Source organism: Lithobates pipiens, unplaced genomic scaffold (genome assembly GCF_037356315.1).
Source record: "Lithobates pipiens isolate NorthernLeopardFrog02 unplaced genomic scaffold, aLitPip1_a1.2 Scaffold_13, whole genome shotgun sequence".
NCBI lineage: Eukaryota > Metazoa > Chordata > Amphibia > Anura > Ranidae > Lithobates > Lithobates pipiens.
The window spans coordinates 214,905,876-214,922,999 of NW_027507718.1; the positions used below are offsets into that span (position 1 = coordinate 214,905,876).

The 17,124-nt window shown below is 40.3% G+C and overlaps 1 protein-coding gene across 1 annotated transcript in view; it reads right to left on the reverse strand.

The window, feature by feature from the left end:
* The window catches only part of SH2D4A (SH2 domain containing 4A), a 174,252-nt gene that overhangs the window by 101,622 nt on the left and 55,506 nt on the right, over positions 1-17,124 (reverse strand). The window contains exon 3 of the mRNA XM_077476200.1: positions 3,996-4,155. Within this exon, the coding sequence (XP_077332326.1) occupies positions 3,996-4,155 (160 nt within the window). The remainder of the gene's footprint in view (positions 1-3,995; positions 4,156-17,124) is intronic.

A 17,124-nucleotide genomic window follows, 5' to 3' on the forward strand; every position in this document is an offset into this window, starting at 1 on the left:
TGAAGAGCACAGTCACGGAGACCAAGGGAGTAAACTTTTTTGAGGAGGGGGTGGTCCACCGTGTCAAAGGCAGCTGAAAGATCGAGAAGTAGGAGTACAGAATAGTGTCCATTGGTTTTTGCAGTTAGTAGGTCATTTATGAGTTGTAAAAGAGCAGTTTCTGTGGAGTGTTGTGGGGGGTGAAATCCAGATTGAAGGGGATCAAGAAGGTTATTCTTAATGAGGTAATCACTCAGTTGGTTGTAAACTAGGCATTCAAGGAGTTTAGAAGAAAAGGCGAGCAAGGAGATAGGGTGTGGGTTGTTAAGATTGGTAGGGCCCAAGGATGGCTTTTTAGTATGGGGGTGACCAGTGCATGTTTTGGAGCATTGGGAAAAATGCCAGAGTTGAGGGAGAGATTGAAGATGTGGGTTAAAGAGTGTAGGATAGAGTCAGAGGGCGACGGTAGTGTTTGAGAGGGAATAGGGTCCAGGGGGCATGTGGTTAGGTGGGCATTAGAAAGGAGTTTAGCAGCTTTGTCTGTCACAGCAGATTTGAATAAGGGGAGTGTCAATTGTATTTGTTGATATGGGGTCTTAACTGAGGGAGATACCTGTAGGGTGGAGATTTCATCATGGATTGTATCAATCTTGTTTTTGAAGTGATTAGCAATCTCCTGGGCAGTGAGTGAGTCAGTGGGTGGAGGCTATGGAGGATGAAGTAGAGCATTGAAGGTAGAGAAAAGTTTCCTGGAACTGGATGAGAAGGTTTTATTAAGAGTTGTAAAATAGGTCTGCTTGGCAGTGTGGAGGAAAGAATAGTATTTTTGGAGGGCAGATTTGTATTGAAGTTGAAGTCTTTGAGAGACTTAGTCTTGTGCCACAGACGCTCAAGAGCGCAACTACGTTTTTTGAGAAGTTTAGTGTCATCTGTTTGCCAGGGTTGTAGGGGTCGAGGCCTGATTCTGCGTGTAGCGAGGGGAGTGACCTTGTCCACGGTGGAGGACAGGGATTTATTGCAGATGGAAGTGGCTTGGTTGGGGCAGGACAGGGGAGAGATTTTGTCAAAGAAGTGGTCAGTAGCAGCATAGAGGAGAGAAGAGTTGAAGTAGCGAAATTTTCGACGGATGATGGTTAGGCAATTGGAGGTAAAGGTGGTGGAAGAGAGGGAGAGAGAGAAATGAATAAGGTGATGGTCGGAGAGAGGAAAAGGATTGTTTGAGAAGTTGCATGGAGCGCATAGGTAGGAGAATACAAAGTCAAGGGTGTTGCCATCAGAGTGAGTAGAAGCCTGTATCCATTGCTTCAGGTCAAATGAAGAGATTAGACTAATGCCGCGTACACACGATCGGAATTCTCGTCGGAAAAAGCTCTGATGGTTTTCCCGACGGAATTCGGCTCAAGCTGTCTAGCCTCCACACGGTCACATCAAATTCCGATCGTTTATAACGTGGTGCCGTACAACGCGTACGTGACTAGAAAAAGGAAGTAGCCAATAGCTTCTGTATCGTAGTTGAATCTGAGCATGCGTAATTTTTGGCGTGTCGGAATTGCATACACACGATTGGAATTACCGATAGCATGTTCTAAATTCTCCCGACGGAAAAACTTTCTATCAATTTTTGGCTGGCGGAAATTCGGACAGCTAAATTCCGATGGAGCATACACACAGTCGCATTTTCCGATGAAAAGCTCTCATCGGTCTTTTTCTGGCTGGAATTCCGATTGTGTGTACGGGGCATGAGAAGTTTAAAAGCAGCAGATTCAGATACAATAATTTTGTTTTTGTAATGCTTAGAAGAATACCATTTACTAAGCAAAAATAAGAAACTTTCGTTTTAAAAGAATAGCAACAGAATGTTTTTTTTTTTTTACTACTTAACCTTTTTACTTCAACCTGTATAATCACTATTTAACAGTTTTCATCTCCTGTTCCATGTTTCTATATTAAATTATCTGGTGGAAATATTTTTTTTTCATAAAGCACATATATACAGATTGTTATCTTTCAGGATTTACTGTTAAAAACACGTGGTTTAGAGTATATCTGTTTTAATTTAAATCAGTAAGAAGTATAAAATACTGATGCATTATAAGAAAAAGGAAATGTATAAAACAACAGAAAAAAAAATATTTCTTTTGTAAATATTTTTAACATGCTTTGTACCAATGTAATTTTAATGTTGCAGTAAATAGAGCAAGCAGCAAAATACAATTTTTGCTGATGTTTGTAGATGTTTTCCTCACATTAATGGTAAAAATAAAACTTATCAAACGTGAAAAAAAAATGTTTTTTCAGCTTTGTACTCTTTTTCCTCTAAAAATGCAAATAAAATAAAAAAAATTCTATGAGGACTTTAGGGTCACAAGAAAGCCCTGTTTGTCCCCCAAAAAGCAATATATGTATTAATTCTTTATCATAAGTAATTACAAAGTTATAGACTCATGAACAGACACATAACAGAAATGTGAAATATGATCTGGTCCATAGGAGGTAAACAGGTGTGAGAGCCAAAGTGGTTAACATGTTAAAGTTTATAGGAAAGGTTAAGCCTCATACACACTACACACACTATTCCTTTAAATTTCTTACCAGGGGGGTGTTTCTAGTATGCTTGTAAAGTGGCGCATTTTTCCCGTGTTTAGAACAGTCTGACAGCAAAATGACATTTCTAATTTTATCATTGATAAAAATGGCATGGGATTTCCCCACAGGGGAACCCCGAACCAAAAAAAAAAAAAAAAATGCGTGGGGGTCCCCCTAAATTCCATACCAGACCGGATATTGAGGTGGACGCCAACGCCATTTTTTTTTTTGCCACGGGGTTCCTCTTAATATCCATACCAGACCTGAAGGGCCAGGTATGGAATTTAGGGGGATCCCTATGCATTTTTTAAAAAAAAATTGGTTCGGGGTTCCCCTGTGGGGAAATCCAATGCCGTTTTTATCAATGAACTTTTATGTGTATTGCCGTGACTGACAATTCATTATAGTCACGAGTAGTTTTAAATTTGTTTTTTCCTTTAGAAATGTAATTTTGCTGTCAGACTGTTCTAAACACGGGGAACATGCGCCACTTTACAGTCATACTATAGACACCCCCCAGGTATGAATTTATAGGAATATTACACTTTTATTGTTTCACTTTAAGCATTAAAATCACTGCTCCCGAAAAAAACGTCAGTTTTTAAAACTTTTCTTTGCATTGATACATGTCCCCTGGGGCAGGACCCAGGTCCCCAAACACTTTTTATGACAATAACTTGCATATAAGCCTTTAAAATTAGCACTTTTGATTCTCCCATAGACTTTTAAAGGGTGTTCCGCGGCTTTCAAATTTGCCGTGAACACCCCAAATTGTTCACTATTCAGAGAACGGGCAAACAGCCAATGTTCGAGTCAAACTCATGTTTGACCTGAACATAAAAGCTCATCCCTATTCCTAATACCCAAATTGGTTTCATGAGCAATTTCAGTTTTGTTAAACTGTCTTGATCCTAACTGGATAGGTTGACATAGACACGAGGTGTAGAAAGAACTCTTGTGTGCCTATGCCTAAAATCTTCAACAAGCAAAAGCATTGCAATATCTTCCAAAAACATCAGATAGCAAGGTGCCTAGAGTGGGTGGAAATAGAAATACTAGACTATACATTAACATAGTTCTGAAAAACAGGTTACTGAAAACAGTAGGATGGTTGGTGTACATGACATTTGCTTTTATTGTGGGTATAATCTTTAATGGGAGACACAGCCAGCATTTTATAGTAGAATAGGAAAGAATTAGAACCTATCCAAGTTTCTGTTATCTGTTGGTGTCCCACTGAGATTTTCTTTGTGTGTCAATTGGACAAGATATGGGCAAAGATATGGGCAAAGATATTAGTACAAACCTGACATGGAGTCTAATGTTTCCCTAATCTAAATGTAAAAAAATAAAATTGCATATATTATTTTTTTTTATATTTTTCTAATATGGCAATAATTGTATTTCCAAAAAGACTGTAGTAACCCTACCTTCGCTCCTCTGCTTCTTTTTCTGCTTGCTTGCGTGCTCGTTCTGAAATGATCTCATCACAGATATCATCATATGGTTTGTCCAAAGAATGTTCACCCATGACCCAGACCCAGACTTCTTCATCTGCTCCAAATTTCCAGTTTACTGATTTATGTGAAGCTGGAAAAAATTATTTTTCAAGATAAATTCCAGGATTGCACAAAATAAAGCACACAAATTTTTTCACAACCACTTTTTGGACTTGAATGGAAAGGTCTAGATCTAGCTTACTAATTTGCCAAGGTACACTCTAGCACAAGTGCTGTACGAATTTGACTGGGTAGGGTTTTAGATAGCATAGCTTTGTTTTGTAATTCCCAGCATAATTTAATTTAATCATACTTTATATCAATATAAGAAATAAACTGGTCATGGCTGGAAAATTCTAAAATTGACATTCCAATTATTGAGGGGAAAAGAAAAAATGTGCTCATCGTGCTGCAAAAAGTAAAAGGCCCCACCATGCCATTAACACAGCTGTAGCTCCTCACACATCTTTGGGACTGAAGTTTAGAGGACTTACAGTTTATTGCTTGTAATGTGAAAAATCCATCTTTGTGTTCCAAATTCATTTATATTTTTCTCCACTTTTACAGGTAAACTAAGCTTTCCAGCAAAAAAACTGCTGCGACACACTGTAGATAAACTATAACACTACTGGGGTAAAAAAAAATAGGGCCACATTTTATTCATATGGTAATATTAAGGCCACTTCACACTTGTTCATGTGTTTTTTTTTTGCATTTTTTAACATGTGCCTTAGGGTTGCTACCATTTTGGTTGATTTTAGCAACAAAAGGTAATTAAGGCAGACCATGACCAAATCTTTACCTTTTTTTTTTCTCTACATAAACAAAGGTGCAGTTGACCTTTAAGTTAATTAGGTAGACTGCTTCCCATTAAAAAAATACCTTTCCATAAACTGTACATTTCTACACCTATCACCGATAATAAAAACTCTAATAAAATGCATCTTCATACTTTAGGCAGCCATGCAAAAAGAGAGATGGGAAATGTGAAAACATGAATGCAGTCATGCAACAGCTTGAAGTTATATTATACAAACATTTAGAAGACTGGCATTGCATTTACAACAGCAAGTAAAATTTAGGTCTGATAGTTCAGAAAATATCAAAAAGACTAATGTTTACCTAGAACTCTAAAATTTAAAATGTAGAATTTCCTTTGGCAATGACAAGCGAGATTCATGGGCTTGCCATTTACCAAACCTTGCACAATAATGGCTCCCATTTTGGTGTATACATTGGTATTGCAGCACTACAACGGGGTTATCCTGAGGAAGTTACACTTTCCTTTTTCATTTAATATAGACCTATTCAACAAGACAGCCAGTGCAGTAACCTGTGGCAACCATCAGACAGAGTTATCGTTTGTCAAAACGAAAACGAAAATAGCTGAAATTCGGACGAAAACGAATGCACATGTCTAGTATTTAGCACCATCCATCTTGCCCTCAACTCTGATCTGTTTCCCAGTCCCGACTGCTGAAAAACTTCTCCACAGCATGATGCTGCCACCACCGTGTTTCACTGTGGGGATGGTGTTCTTTGGGTGATGCGATGTGTTGGGTTTGCGCCAGACATAGCGTTTTCTTTGATGGCCAAAAAGTTAAATTTTATTCTCATCAGACCAGAGCACCTTCCTCCATACATTTTGGGAGTCTCCCACGTGCCTTTTCGCAAACTCAAAATGTGCCATTTTGTTTTTTTCTGAAACAAAGCACAACTCTAGCGTACGGCTTATTGTCGTCCTATGTACAGATACTCCAGTCTCTGCTGTGGAACTCTGCAGCTCCTCCAGGGCTACCTTAGCTCTATGTGGTGCCTCTCTTATTAATGCCATCCTTGCCCGGTCTGTGAGTTTTTGTGTGTGGCTGTGTCTTGGCAGGTTTGCTGTTGTGCCATGTTCTTTCCATTTGGTTATGATAGATTTGATGGTGCTCCTAGGGATCATCAAAGATTTGGATATTTTTTTTATAACCTAACCCTGACTTGTACTTCTCAACAACATTGTCCCTTACTTGTTTGGAGAGTTTGTTGGTCTTCATGGCAGTGTTTGGTGGCTCTTGCTTTGCAGCCTCTGGGGCCTTTCAAAAAAAAAGTGTGTATATGTAATGACAGATCATGTGACACTTAGATTGCACACAGATGGACATCATTTCACTAATTATGTGACTTCTGAAGGTAATTGGTTGCACCAGAGCTTTTTATGGGCTTCATAAAGGGGTGAATTCATAAGCACATGCCAATTATCAGTTTTTTATTTCTGAAAAATAGTTTCATGTATACATTTTTCTAATTTTACTTCACCAACTATTGTGTTCTGATCCATCACATAATTCAGATAAAAAAAAACAAAAAATGGGTAAAAAGCCAAGGGGGTGAATACCTTTGCAAGGTAGTGTGTGCGTGTGTGTATAATATATATATATATATATATATATATATATATATATATATATATATATACACACATATATACACACACACACACACATATATATATAGTGGGGACGTAAAGTATTCAGACACCCTTAAATTTTTCACTCTGTTATATTGCAGTCATTTGCTAAAATCATTTAAGTAAATTTTTTTCCTCATTAATGTACACACAGCACCCCATATTGACAGAAAAACACAGAATTGTTGATATTTTTGCAGATTTATTAAAAAAAGAAAAAAACTGAAATATCACATGGTATTCAGACCCTTTGCTGTGACATTCATATTTAACTCAAGTGCTGTCCATTTATTCTGATCATCCTTGAGATGGTTCTACACCTTCATTTGAGTCCAGCTGTGTTTGATTATATTGACTGGACTTGATTAGGAAAGCCACACACCTGTCTATATAAGACCTTACAGCTCACAGTGCATGTCAGAGCAAATGAGAATCATGAGGTCAAAGGAACTGCCTGAAGAGCTTAGAGACAGAATTGTGGCAAGGCACAGATCTGGCCAAGGTTACAAAAACATTTCTGCTGAGAGCACAATGGCCTCCATAATCCATAAATGGAAGATGTTTGGGGTGACCAGAACCCTTCCTAGAGCTGGCCGTCCCGCCAAACTGAGCTATCGGGGGAGAAAAGCCTTGGTGAGAGAGGTAAAGAAGAACCCAAAGACCACTGTGGCTGAGCTCCAGAGATGCAGTTGGGAGATAAGAGAAAGTTGTAGAAAGTCAACAGTTGTAAACCTGCTATTGGAAGCCTGACGAGAGGAGAGGATGGGAGAAACAGTGCAAGAGATGCATGAAGGATCACCATCACCCGCTGCCCCACAAATTAGGGTAAGTGCCGGGCAGAAGGCGAGTGGGGGGGGGCACACTGTCACACTGGCAGCATTGGGCACACTGGCACAATTGGGCACACTGTCAAACTGGCAGCATTGGCGCATTGGCATGCTGGCAGCATTGGGCACACTGGCAGCATTGGGCACACTGTCACACTGGCAGCATTGAGCACACTGTCACACTGGCAGCATTTGCCACACTGGCAGCATTTTATGGGCACGCTGGCAAAATAAAAACCGCAGTTGTGATCAAATACCACCAAAAGAAAGCTCTATTTGTGGGAAAAAAAGTCAATTTTGTTTGGGAGCCACGTGGCACGACCGCGCAATTGTCAGTTAAAGCTACGCAGTGCCAAATCGCAAGAAGTGCTCTGATCTTTGGCCTGCAAAATGGCCCGGGGCTTAAGTGGTTAAAGTGGAGGAAAGATGGTCATGTTTCACAATAAAAATGTATCAGTAGTGTACAAACTGTGGCAATTACGATCTTTAGCTCATAGTTTCCATGCTGGGGTTATGCAACAAAATATTCTCTTTCCCATTTAAGACTGCAAGGAGTGTCAATGCTGGCTGGAGAGAAATTTTCTGGCCTTTCTAAACTAATAGACTCATTTGTATTGTAACATCACAGGAATAAATGTTTATATAAACATGGTACACCAATAATATGTTCATATTTCCTTGGTTATTGTGATACAATTTCAAACATAAAAAGTGTATAACTTTGAAATATACTTCTAGGTGTGTGTGTGTGTGTGTGTGTGTGTGTGTGTGTGTGTGTGTGTGTGTATATATGCACGGTTCAGATCCATCTGTCAGTTTTCAGCTGATCTGAACGGTCGCTCCATACATCTCTATGGAGTGACGGATGTCAGCAGTGACATGTCGCGCTGACATCCAATCCTCCCCGATCCTCAAAATCCATCGGTCCAGCAGATCAGATGAAAAATGGACAGGCAGTCCGTAATCATCCAATAACACCGCCCCCCCCCCCATAGAGGAGATCTAACAGGTCCATCCCTGCACAGTGTGCAGAAGAGATGGACTTGTCATCCGCTGGCTCAGCGTTGATCAATGGAGCGATCCCTGCTGAGCAAGCGGATGGCTAAATATGGATCCGCAAGTGTGAAAGAGCCCTAATATAAATATTGCATGATTCAACACAAAGATGTTTATACTACCCTAAAATCATTTAAAATCACAAGTGGCCATGTTTTTTTTCTAAAGTAAAAAATGAATTGTTAACAATGTATAGGTATTGGACATTCAATGGCCAGATCATGGAGCAGCAGGGCTTTTGTGTTTATTCTGGTTTTGTATTTACTTATTTATTTTGCTGTGAAAGGTTTCTCTGGACACTTCTCAGTAAATGCAAGAGCAAAACCATGGTAACTATCAGAATATCACATTATTTAGTGTATCCTCATTTGTTTTATAATAATTATTCAAAACGGATTAAAGGCAAATAGGTTGATGATAAAACAAGCATCACCAATAATGTGTGACATGAACTTTAAATATAGAACTGCACTTACTAGAAAGAAAAGGTGTAAGTAACAGAAAGGAACTTTATTCGCTCCTTTTACATTTTTGTAATAGTACATTAACTTTAAAAATTGAAAATGTATTTTTTTTTTTTTATTAAGTTAACATGTACTCCATTCAGGGGCGAACTGACCATTGGGCCACTCGGGCACTGCCCGAGGGCCCTGTGCCACTAGGGGGCCCCATCAGGGTTGCCAGCCTCAGTAAAACCACTGAAAATATGTAAAAATCTGTTTTTTTTTCTCTCCAGTACCTTCTCAGTCAATAGAAACGTGTGTGTGTGTGTGTGTGTGTGTGTGTGTGTGTGTGTGTGTGTGTGTGTGTGTGTGTGTGTGTGTGTGTGTGTGTGTGTGTGTGTGTGTGTGTGTGTGTACTGTGTGGCCCCATAATGTCTGATTGCCTGGGGGCCCCATAATCTCCTATTGCCCGGGGGCCCCATGAGTTGTCAGTCCGCCCCTGATTCCATTAATAACCCCCCAATCTATTTATAGTATTTGCAGTGACAAAGGGAAAGTTCTGCATGTACTGTTGTGAATAGCAGCGTCCATCTTTTTTGTAACATACTGTCACAGATATATCAGTTACTCAGCGTGAATACATAAAATCACTTGCATAAAATTTAGCACATTTGTAAATTACTAGCATTGATGGTTACCAAGATACCTTAAAATGTGAATCAATTGGCCAAATTTATCAAAAATAATGGAAGCCAGAAAAAATTTAATTAAATAAAATACACCCCTATAGATGCCCCTCTATGATTGTAGTCTTGCTCAGAGCAGGAAGCTACGTGTGCCCTAGGAGTATGAAGTTACCTGTATATCAGTATGCCACTGACAGTGGACAGGTAGGCTGAAAAACAACTCCACCTAACTAAGAGGAAGGTAAAGGGAAAATATTTATTTTAGATATCACTGAGCATACTTCTTGGCACAATATATTGTTATTGCAGCCGAGTTGGGAATATTATTGAGTGGTTTGTTGTTAATGTCAATATATTATCCCAAAGCAGTATATGGAGATCAGTGGCGTATAACAGTAAAAAAGGGAGGACAGATCATATCGGCCCCATAAAGAATGAAAGAATGAGGAAGGACATCTGGTTACAAAGAAAGGGGAGATGGCTAAGATATTGAATTTATTCTTATCCTCAGTCTTCACAAGGGAATCAGGGGGCTTCAGTAACCAAAACTGCAGTTTTTATACTCATGACACATCACAGGAAGCACCTCCATGGTTAACAGAGGACAGAATTAAAATTAGACTTTGGAAACTTAACATTAATAAAATCACCGGGATTAACAATGGTCTGGCAATTGATGGCTTGCACCTGAGGGTACTTAGGGAACTCAGTCAAGTAATTGCCAGACCATTGTTAATTTTTACTGACAGGCTACTGACTGGAATGGCACCAGCTGATTGACGAAAAGCCAATGTAGCACCAATATTTAAAAAGGGCCCAAAATACATCCCTGGGAATTACAGACCAGTTAGCCGAGCATCAATAGTATATAAACTCTTGGAGGGGATGATGAGGGATTATATACAAGATTTTAGTAATGAGAACGGTATCATTAGCAGTAATCAGCATGGATTCATGAAGAATAGTTCTTGCCAAACCAATCTAGTAACCTTCTATGAGGAGGTGAGTTGCTATCTAGATAAAGGAAGGCCCTTAGACGTGGTGTATCTGGATTTTGCAAAAGCATTTGACACAGTTCACCATAAACGTTTACTGTACAAAATAAGGTCCATTGGCATGGACCATAGGGTGAGCACATGGATTGAAAACTGGCTACAAGGGCGATTTCAGAGGGTGGTGATAAATGGGGAGTACTCAGAATGGTCAGGGGTGGGTAGTGGGGTCCCCCAGGGTTCTGTGCTGGGACCAATCCAATTTAATTTGTTCATAAACGACCTGGAGGATGGGGTGAACAGTTCAATCTCTGTATTTGCAGATAATACTAAGCTAAGCAGGGCAATAACTTCTCCACAGGATGTGGAAACCTTGCAAAAAGATCTGAACAAATTAATGGGATGGGCAACTTCATGGCAAATGAGGTTCAATGTAGAAAAATGTAAAATAATGCATTTGGGTGGCAAAAATATGAAGGCAATCTATGCACTGGGGGGAGAACCTCTGGGGGAATCTAGGATGGAAAAGGACCTGGGGGTCCTAGTAGATGATAGGCTCAGCAATGGCATGCAATGCTAAGCTGCTGCTAACAAAGCAAACAGAATATTGGCATGCATTAAAAAAGGGATCAACTCCAGAGATAAAATGATAATTCTCCCACTCTACAAGACTCTGGCCGGCCGCAACTGGAGTATGCTGTCCAGTTCTGGGCACCAGTCCTCAGGAAGATTTTACTGGAAATGGAGCGAGTACAAAGAAGGGCAACAAAGCTAATAAAGGGTCTGGAGGATATTAGTTATGAGGAAAGGTTGCAAGCATTGAACTGATTACTGAGAACTGAGCACCGAGGATGCTCTCAGCGAGGAGCATCGATAGTTTCAAGAAACTATTAGATAAGCACCTGAACGACCGCAACATACAGGGATATACAATGTAATACTGACATATAATCACACACATAGGTTAGGCTTGATGGACTTGTGTCTTTTTTCAACCTCACCTACTATGTAATTACAGAATTTATTTTGTTGTAATATTGTATATGCCTAAAATTCAGATTTGCTCTGCTGTAAATGGTTTGCTTTAAAAGGTATACTAAGGGGCCTAGTTATAAATGTTGTCTCATAAGATTTAAAAAACCTTCACCCAAAAATTACCATTTTTTTTAAATGAATTCAATTTAACAAAGTATGTATCATGGGTAAAAGGGAAAGCGTGAAAACATTTATAAATAGACCCTTAAAGCGACATTAAGCTTAGGTTCAGACTATTGCGATGCTGGAACATGCACCGGGTCCGGCATCGCTTCTCTCCCGCAGGCTATATTTACACCCCCTGCAAAACCGCTGCAGGTGTCAATACAATGTTAATGAGATCCCCAGAACAGTTCACAGATCGCAGTGCGAACTGTGGCTTCATACAGGAATTGGATCATATAGGTGAGAACACCCCTGTGATCCGATTCCAGTGCAGGGAAAAACAAGACCTCCATCCAATGTGAGTTTAGCCAAACAACTGTATAGCTGAACTCGCATTGCTCAGACATCGCATGTTATCGGCAGCTGCAGTGCGGATGCAAATCACATGAGATTTTTGAGACTGCACGAGTCTGAACCTAGGCTAAAAGGTTTTTTTTTTTTTTTTAACAAGCATGTTATACTTTCTATAAAGTTTTGCACAGAACAGCACCAACATTCCTGGCTCCTCCTCTTCAAGATGCTTGCTCTGACACACAGACCTGCGGCTCGGACCTGCCCCAGTTCTCTCCTCAATCACTCACTGGCTGTGATTGAAAGTAGCAGGAGCCAAAGGCAAGAAGCCCAGCGCATTGCGCTTGATACTTACAAACCGGCAAATGGCCACACACAGAGAACGCGTCTCCAAGTCCATGAGAAGGTTATCATACTGACAATTTTACTGTTGGTCCTGATTCAAACCAAGCGCGCTTCTGCTAGAGCGCTCCTTGGTTAAATCAAACATAGGGAGAGAGAGGACAATCTATAAAACACACATAATAAAATTTCCACAACAGGACGCACATGACAAAGTATGTTTATGTTTATAACTCTTTAAAGTTGAAGTGCCTGTAATAGTTTTGATATGCAATTAAGCCTCTTTGAGGATAACATTGTTTTACTCCAGCTTATGTAACATTCCCGAGTGTGTGTTATGTCACATTCATGTTACGTTTACTGCATAACACTCATTCTAAGGGGATAAACATTATGCTTACATCATGTTATAGCATAATTATAGTTATATACATCATGAACTAGTCAACATTCCAGCTTGGAAAGCACTGATGATGATGCTACGTATGAAGAGGTGCTGTGTACCATTGCATTTTGCTGGAAGATTAGAGTTAATTTCTTGTGAGATGCTATGTGTATGCTGTTCTAAAAAAGATAGTTGCTTTTCAAGAGTTTTTTTAACACATGCCCCTTCCCTTTCAAATATTTTTCCCAACCCCTCGGACTGTTGAACGACCATTATTAGAACCAACAGCAGCTCTAATGTTTTTATGGCCCTCTTCTTGAGATGGAAAGCCATGCTATACTGAAGACAATGAGCTTTTCTTCATAGGCTCCACTGAAGTAGACATTTCCCTGCAGCCAAAGTCTGTAGTACAGGGTTAGAAGGGATTGGGAAGCCAGAGAGACAGATTGCTATACCAACACAGGACTCACTTGTCATCAGACACTGGTTTTCCAGCATGTCCCCAAGACAAAAGACAATCATTAGACTGGCTTCTGTTGGACAGACAGCTGTACACACTGCCCGAATGTTGGCCGGTTCCTGCTGCACTGGCCAATTTTCTGCCCCTGTGTACACAGGTTGGACGGCAGTGGCTAAATTGGTGTTGGCAAGAACGGACACAGGATGACTCGCAACACTAATATAGTCAGTGACAGATCTCCATATAGACCACACAGCCTGTGACACACAACCACCAACACATCAAGTTGTTGATTGTCTATACACATATTTGAGTACATAACTAAATATTATAGAAGGCTACCGTTTCTGCCAGTAAAACTTAAATTCTACTGTCCTTGAACAGTTTATGTGTGTATTCTGTGCGTTTCCTTGCAATTCAGAAATTCACTGCACCAAAAATCACAGTAAAGAACGCACCAAGCTCCGCTCTAAAAATAGTTCTTAAGCTTCTTTGGGGCGATTGCTGCATGTAGGGCAGCCCATTCAGGTGGATGGCCTACCCTATGTAGGCCATAGGCCAGCTCCCCACCTCACAAAAAAAAAAAAAAAAACGCAGTGCGAGAATGCGAGTTCCCACTATGCAGAGATGCAAACGGGGCTTGTTACGGTGTACCTGTATAAAGATGGCTATACACTATGCAATCTGATTGTATATTTAGTGAGAAGGGTGATCACTGATTGATTACATTTCATAAAAAAAACATGCAGCTGGGAATGGGTGGGTGGATGATGCAGGGTGTGTGCTAATGAGGTCAGCTGCTCAACTCCTTCCTGTGTCATCAACTACAGTCTGTAAGGAAGTAAGACAAAAGCAATAGATACATTTTGAATCATGGATATAGGACAGTAAAGTACTTTGTAGATTTTATGGAAAGCTTTGATATTTTCGCAAAAAAAGTACATGAATGCTATAGCGGTGCATAGGGCAGCTGGAATAAAAAAATAAATAAAAAAAAAGGTGAATTTAGCCTTTAAGCTATTGTAATTATAAACTGCTGAGATCCACATTGCTACAGCATTCAGCATTTTTGAATCCTTTAAAAAATATATAGTTTCTTTCCTTTTTTGTCCACTTCCGATTTCCTCTTCACTTTTTGGCAACTCAAATGTTATTGCTTCGTCATTATTACGTTTATACCCTGAGGTATTTGTCTTTGGGAGTTCCCTATTATCTTCCACTCCATAGCCCCTCCTCACTTTCCCTTCCTACTTTCCCCTTCCATGGAATTGCTATTTACATTGCATTACCCAAAGCAAATGTTGTGATAGATTTTGATGCTACTCTGATTCAATGTGGTTTTTACCTTGATGATTGTTGATCGTTATTAAACCTTAGTGTGCCTCCCATGGTAATAAGATTTCGGTATCTGATGAATTATTAGGTTGTTTTTGTAAGCATCACCAATGTATGCGTGTTCTTATTGCTATGGAAGCCCGAGAAATTTATGTTATCTTTTATGTGACATTTTCTACTGTTTGTACTTTTCTTAATTTTAAAGAAAAAAATTGATATCGATATAAAAAATATATATTTCCATTTTTTTGATGGGAGCAGCTAAACCTACTGTATGTCGGTTTCTTCTGGGCTATATAACAGACTCTCAGGCTTAGACTGTAAAATATCTTTGTGTCCCCTATATATTTAGCTTTATTCAAGCTACTAACACAACAATTTGTGTTTTTCTTTTGGAGAAATCTGCCTTACCAGGCCTTAACCACTTAAGCCCCGGACCAATTTTCAGCCAAAGGACCAGGCCCCTTTTTGCGATTCGGCACTGTGTCGCTTTAACTGACAATTGTGCGGTTGTGCGACGTGGCTCCCAAACAAAATTGGTGTCTTTTTTTCCCCACAAATAGAGCTTTCTTTTGGTGGTATTTGATCACCTCTGTGGTTTTTATTTTTGCGCTATAAACAAAAATAAAGCAACAATTTTGAAAATAATGCAATATTTTTTACTTTTTGCTATAATAAATATCCCCAAAAAATATTTTAAAAAAAGCATTTTTTTCCTCAGTTTAAGCCGATACATATTCTTCTACATATTTTTGGTAAAAAAATAAAAAAATAAATCGCAATTAGTGATTATTGATTGGTTTGTGCAAAAGTTATAGCGTTTACAAAATAGGGGATAGTTTTATAGCATTTTTATGAATTTTTTTTTTTTTTTTTTTACTAGTAATGGCGGCGATCAGCGATTTTTATTGTGAATGCTACATTATGGCGGACACATCGGACTTTTTTGGGACCATTGTCATTCATACAGCAATCAGTGCTATTTAAATGCACTGATTCCTGTATAAATGACACTGGCAGTGAAGGAGTTAACCACTAGGGTGTGGGGAGGGGTTAAGTGTGTGTGTTTTTTTTTAACTGTAGGGGGGCGTGGCTTGGTGTCTGATGTCACTGATCGTATTTCCCTATAACAGGGAGCAGTTTTTTTGCTATGAATAAGCACTACAGCTAGTGCGAAACGTCAGCAATGAGCTGTGATGTGATTTTCCAATAAAAGAAAGTGGTTTTCTGAAGAGTGAGGCAGTCCAGTGCTTGTTTTTCGTCTGTTGAACAGGGAACAGACGATCAGTGACAGGCTCAGTAGGAAGCATGATAAAAGGTTTGTTTACACAGACCTCTCCTCGTTCTTCAGCTCTGTGACCCGATCACGGGACACCAGCGGGGATCGGGTCCACTGGTCCTGTGGCCACGGTCACGGCTGGACACTTAAAGAGCAACGTACCTGTACGTGCTTGTGCCCAGCCGTGCCATTCTGCCGACGTAAAAATCCTTAAGCAGTTAAAGTGGTCGTAAAGGCAGATTATTTTTTCTTAATGCATGTGTGTGCAGCAGGCCCCCTCAAACCCCCTAATACTTACCTGAGGTCCGTCTAGATCAAGCAATATTGCTGGAGTGTCTCGGCCACTCAGAACCCCCCCACCATTGGCTCCTGCCGCTGTCAATTAAAGTCAGTCAGCCAATGAGAAGAGAAAGGGGCAGGGCGAGCTGGGGCTCCATGTCTTAAATGGACATAGAGAGTTGTGGCTCGGCTCGGGTGCCCCCATAGCAAGCTGCTTTCTGCGGGGGCACTCAGCAGGAGGGAGAGCCACTAGCTCCAAAGAGGGGCCAGAGAAGAAAAGGATCTGGGCTGTTCTGTGCAAAACCATTACACAGGGCAAGAAATTATATCATGTTTGTTATTTTTAACTAAAAAGCTGATCCAGGCTCTGGAAGGATTAAATCATATAGTGGGGATCCTCCCAGCTGTCTGACATCTGGCTCCGGCTCTCAGCACACAGGTGAGAGCCAAAGTCAGCTGCACATGTCCCCTCTCTAACCCGACGCTCCAGTAAGTGCTGGAGGGACAGATCAGCAAGTACTGACCTACAGTCACTGCTCCCTGCTCGGAGCTGATCAATAATTGAGTAATCAGTGGCCATGACATCGGCACATGCAGATACAGTGAATATCTCCTAAACTGTGCAAGCTTAGGAGATAGAGTAACAGGGTTTACAACCACTTTAAAGAATCATGCACACAGGGCGTTACAAAAAATTACCAATGCCAGGAAAAAGAGGCTGTAAAAACATGCTTTTAGTAGCTTTTTGCATTGGCGTTAATGCACGTTTAGCCGTGCAGGCCTTTAGTGGCATTTCTCTGTCTCTATTCAAAATCAATGGCTCCCTAGCAGAGACCGTTGCTTTGGATAGAAGTTGCTCCACAAGTCCGATCACGATAATCAGACGAGAACTGCAGGGCAGCTTGTGCGCCGAGGGAAACCCTCGCCAAAATGGAAAAAAAAATGTTGGCGTGGGGTTCCCCCCCCCCCAAGAGCATACCAGATCTTTATCCAAGCATGCAGCCTGGCAGGCCAGAAAAGGGGTGGGTGGGTG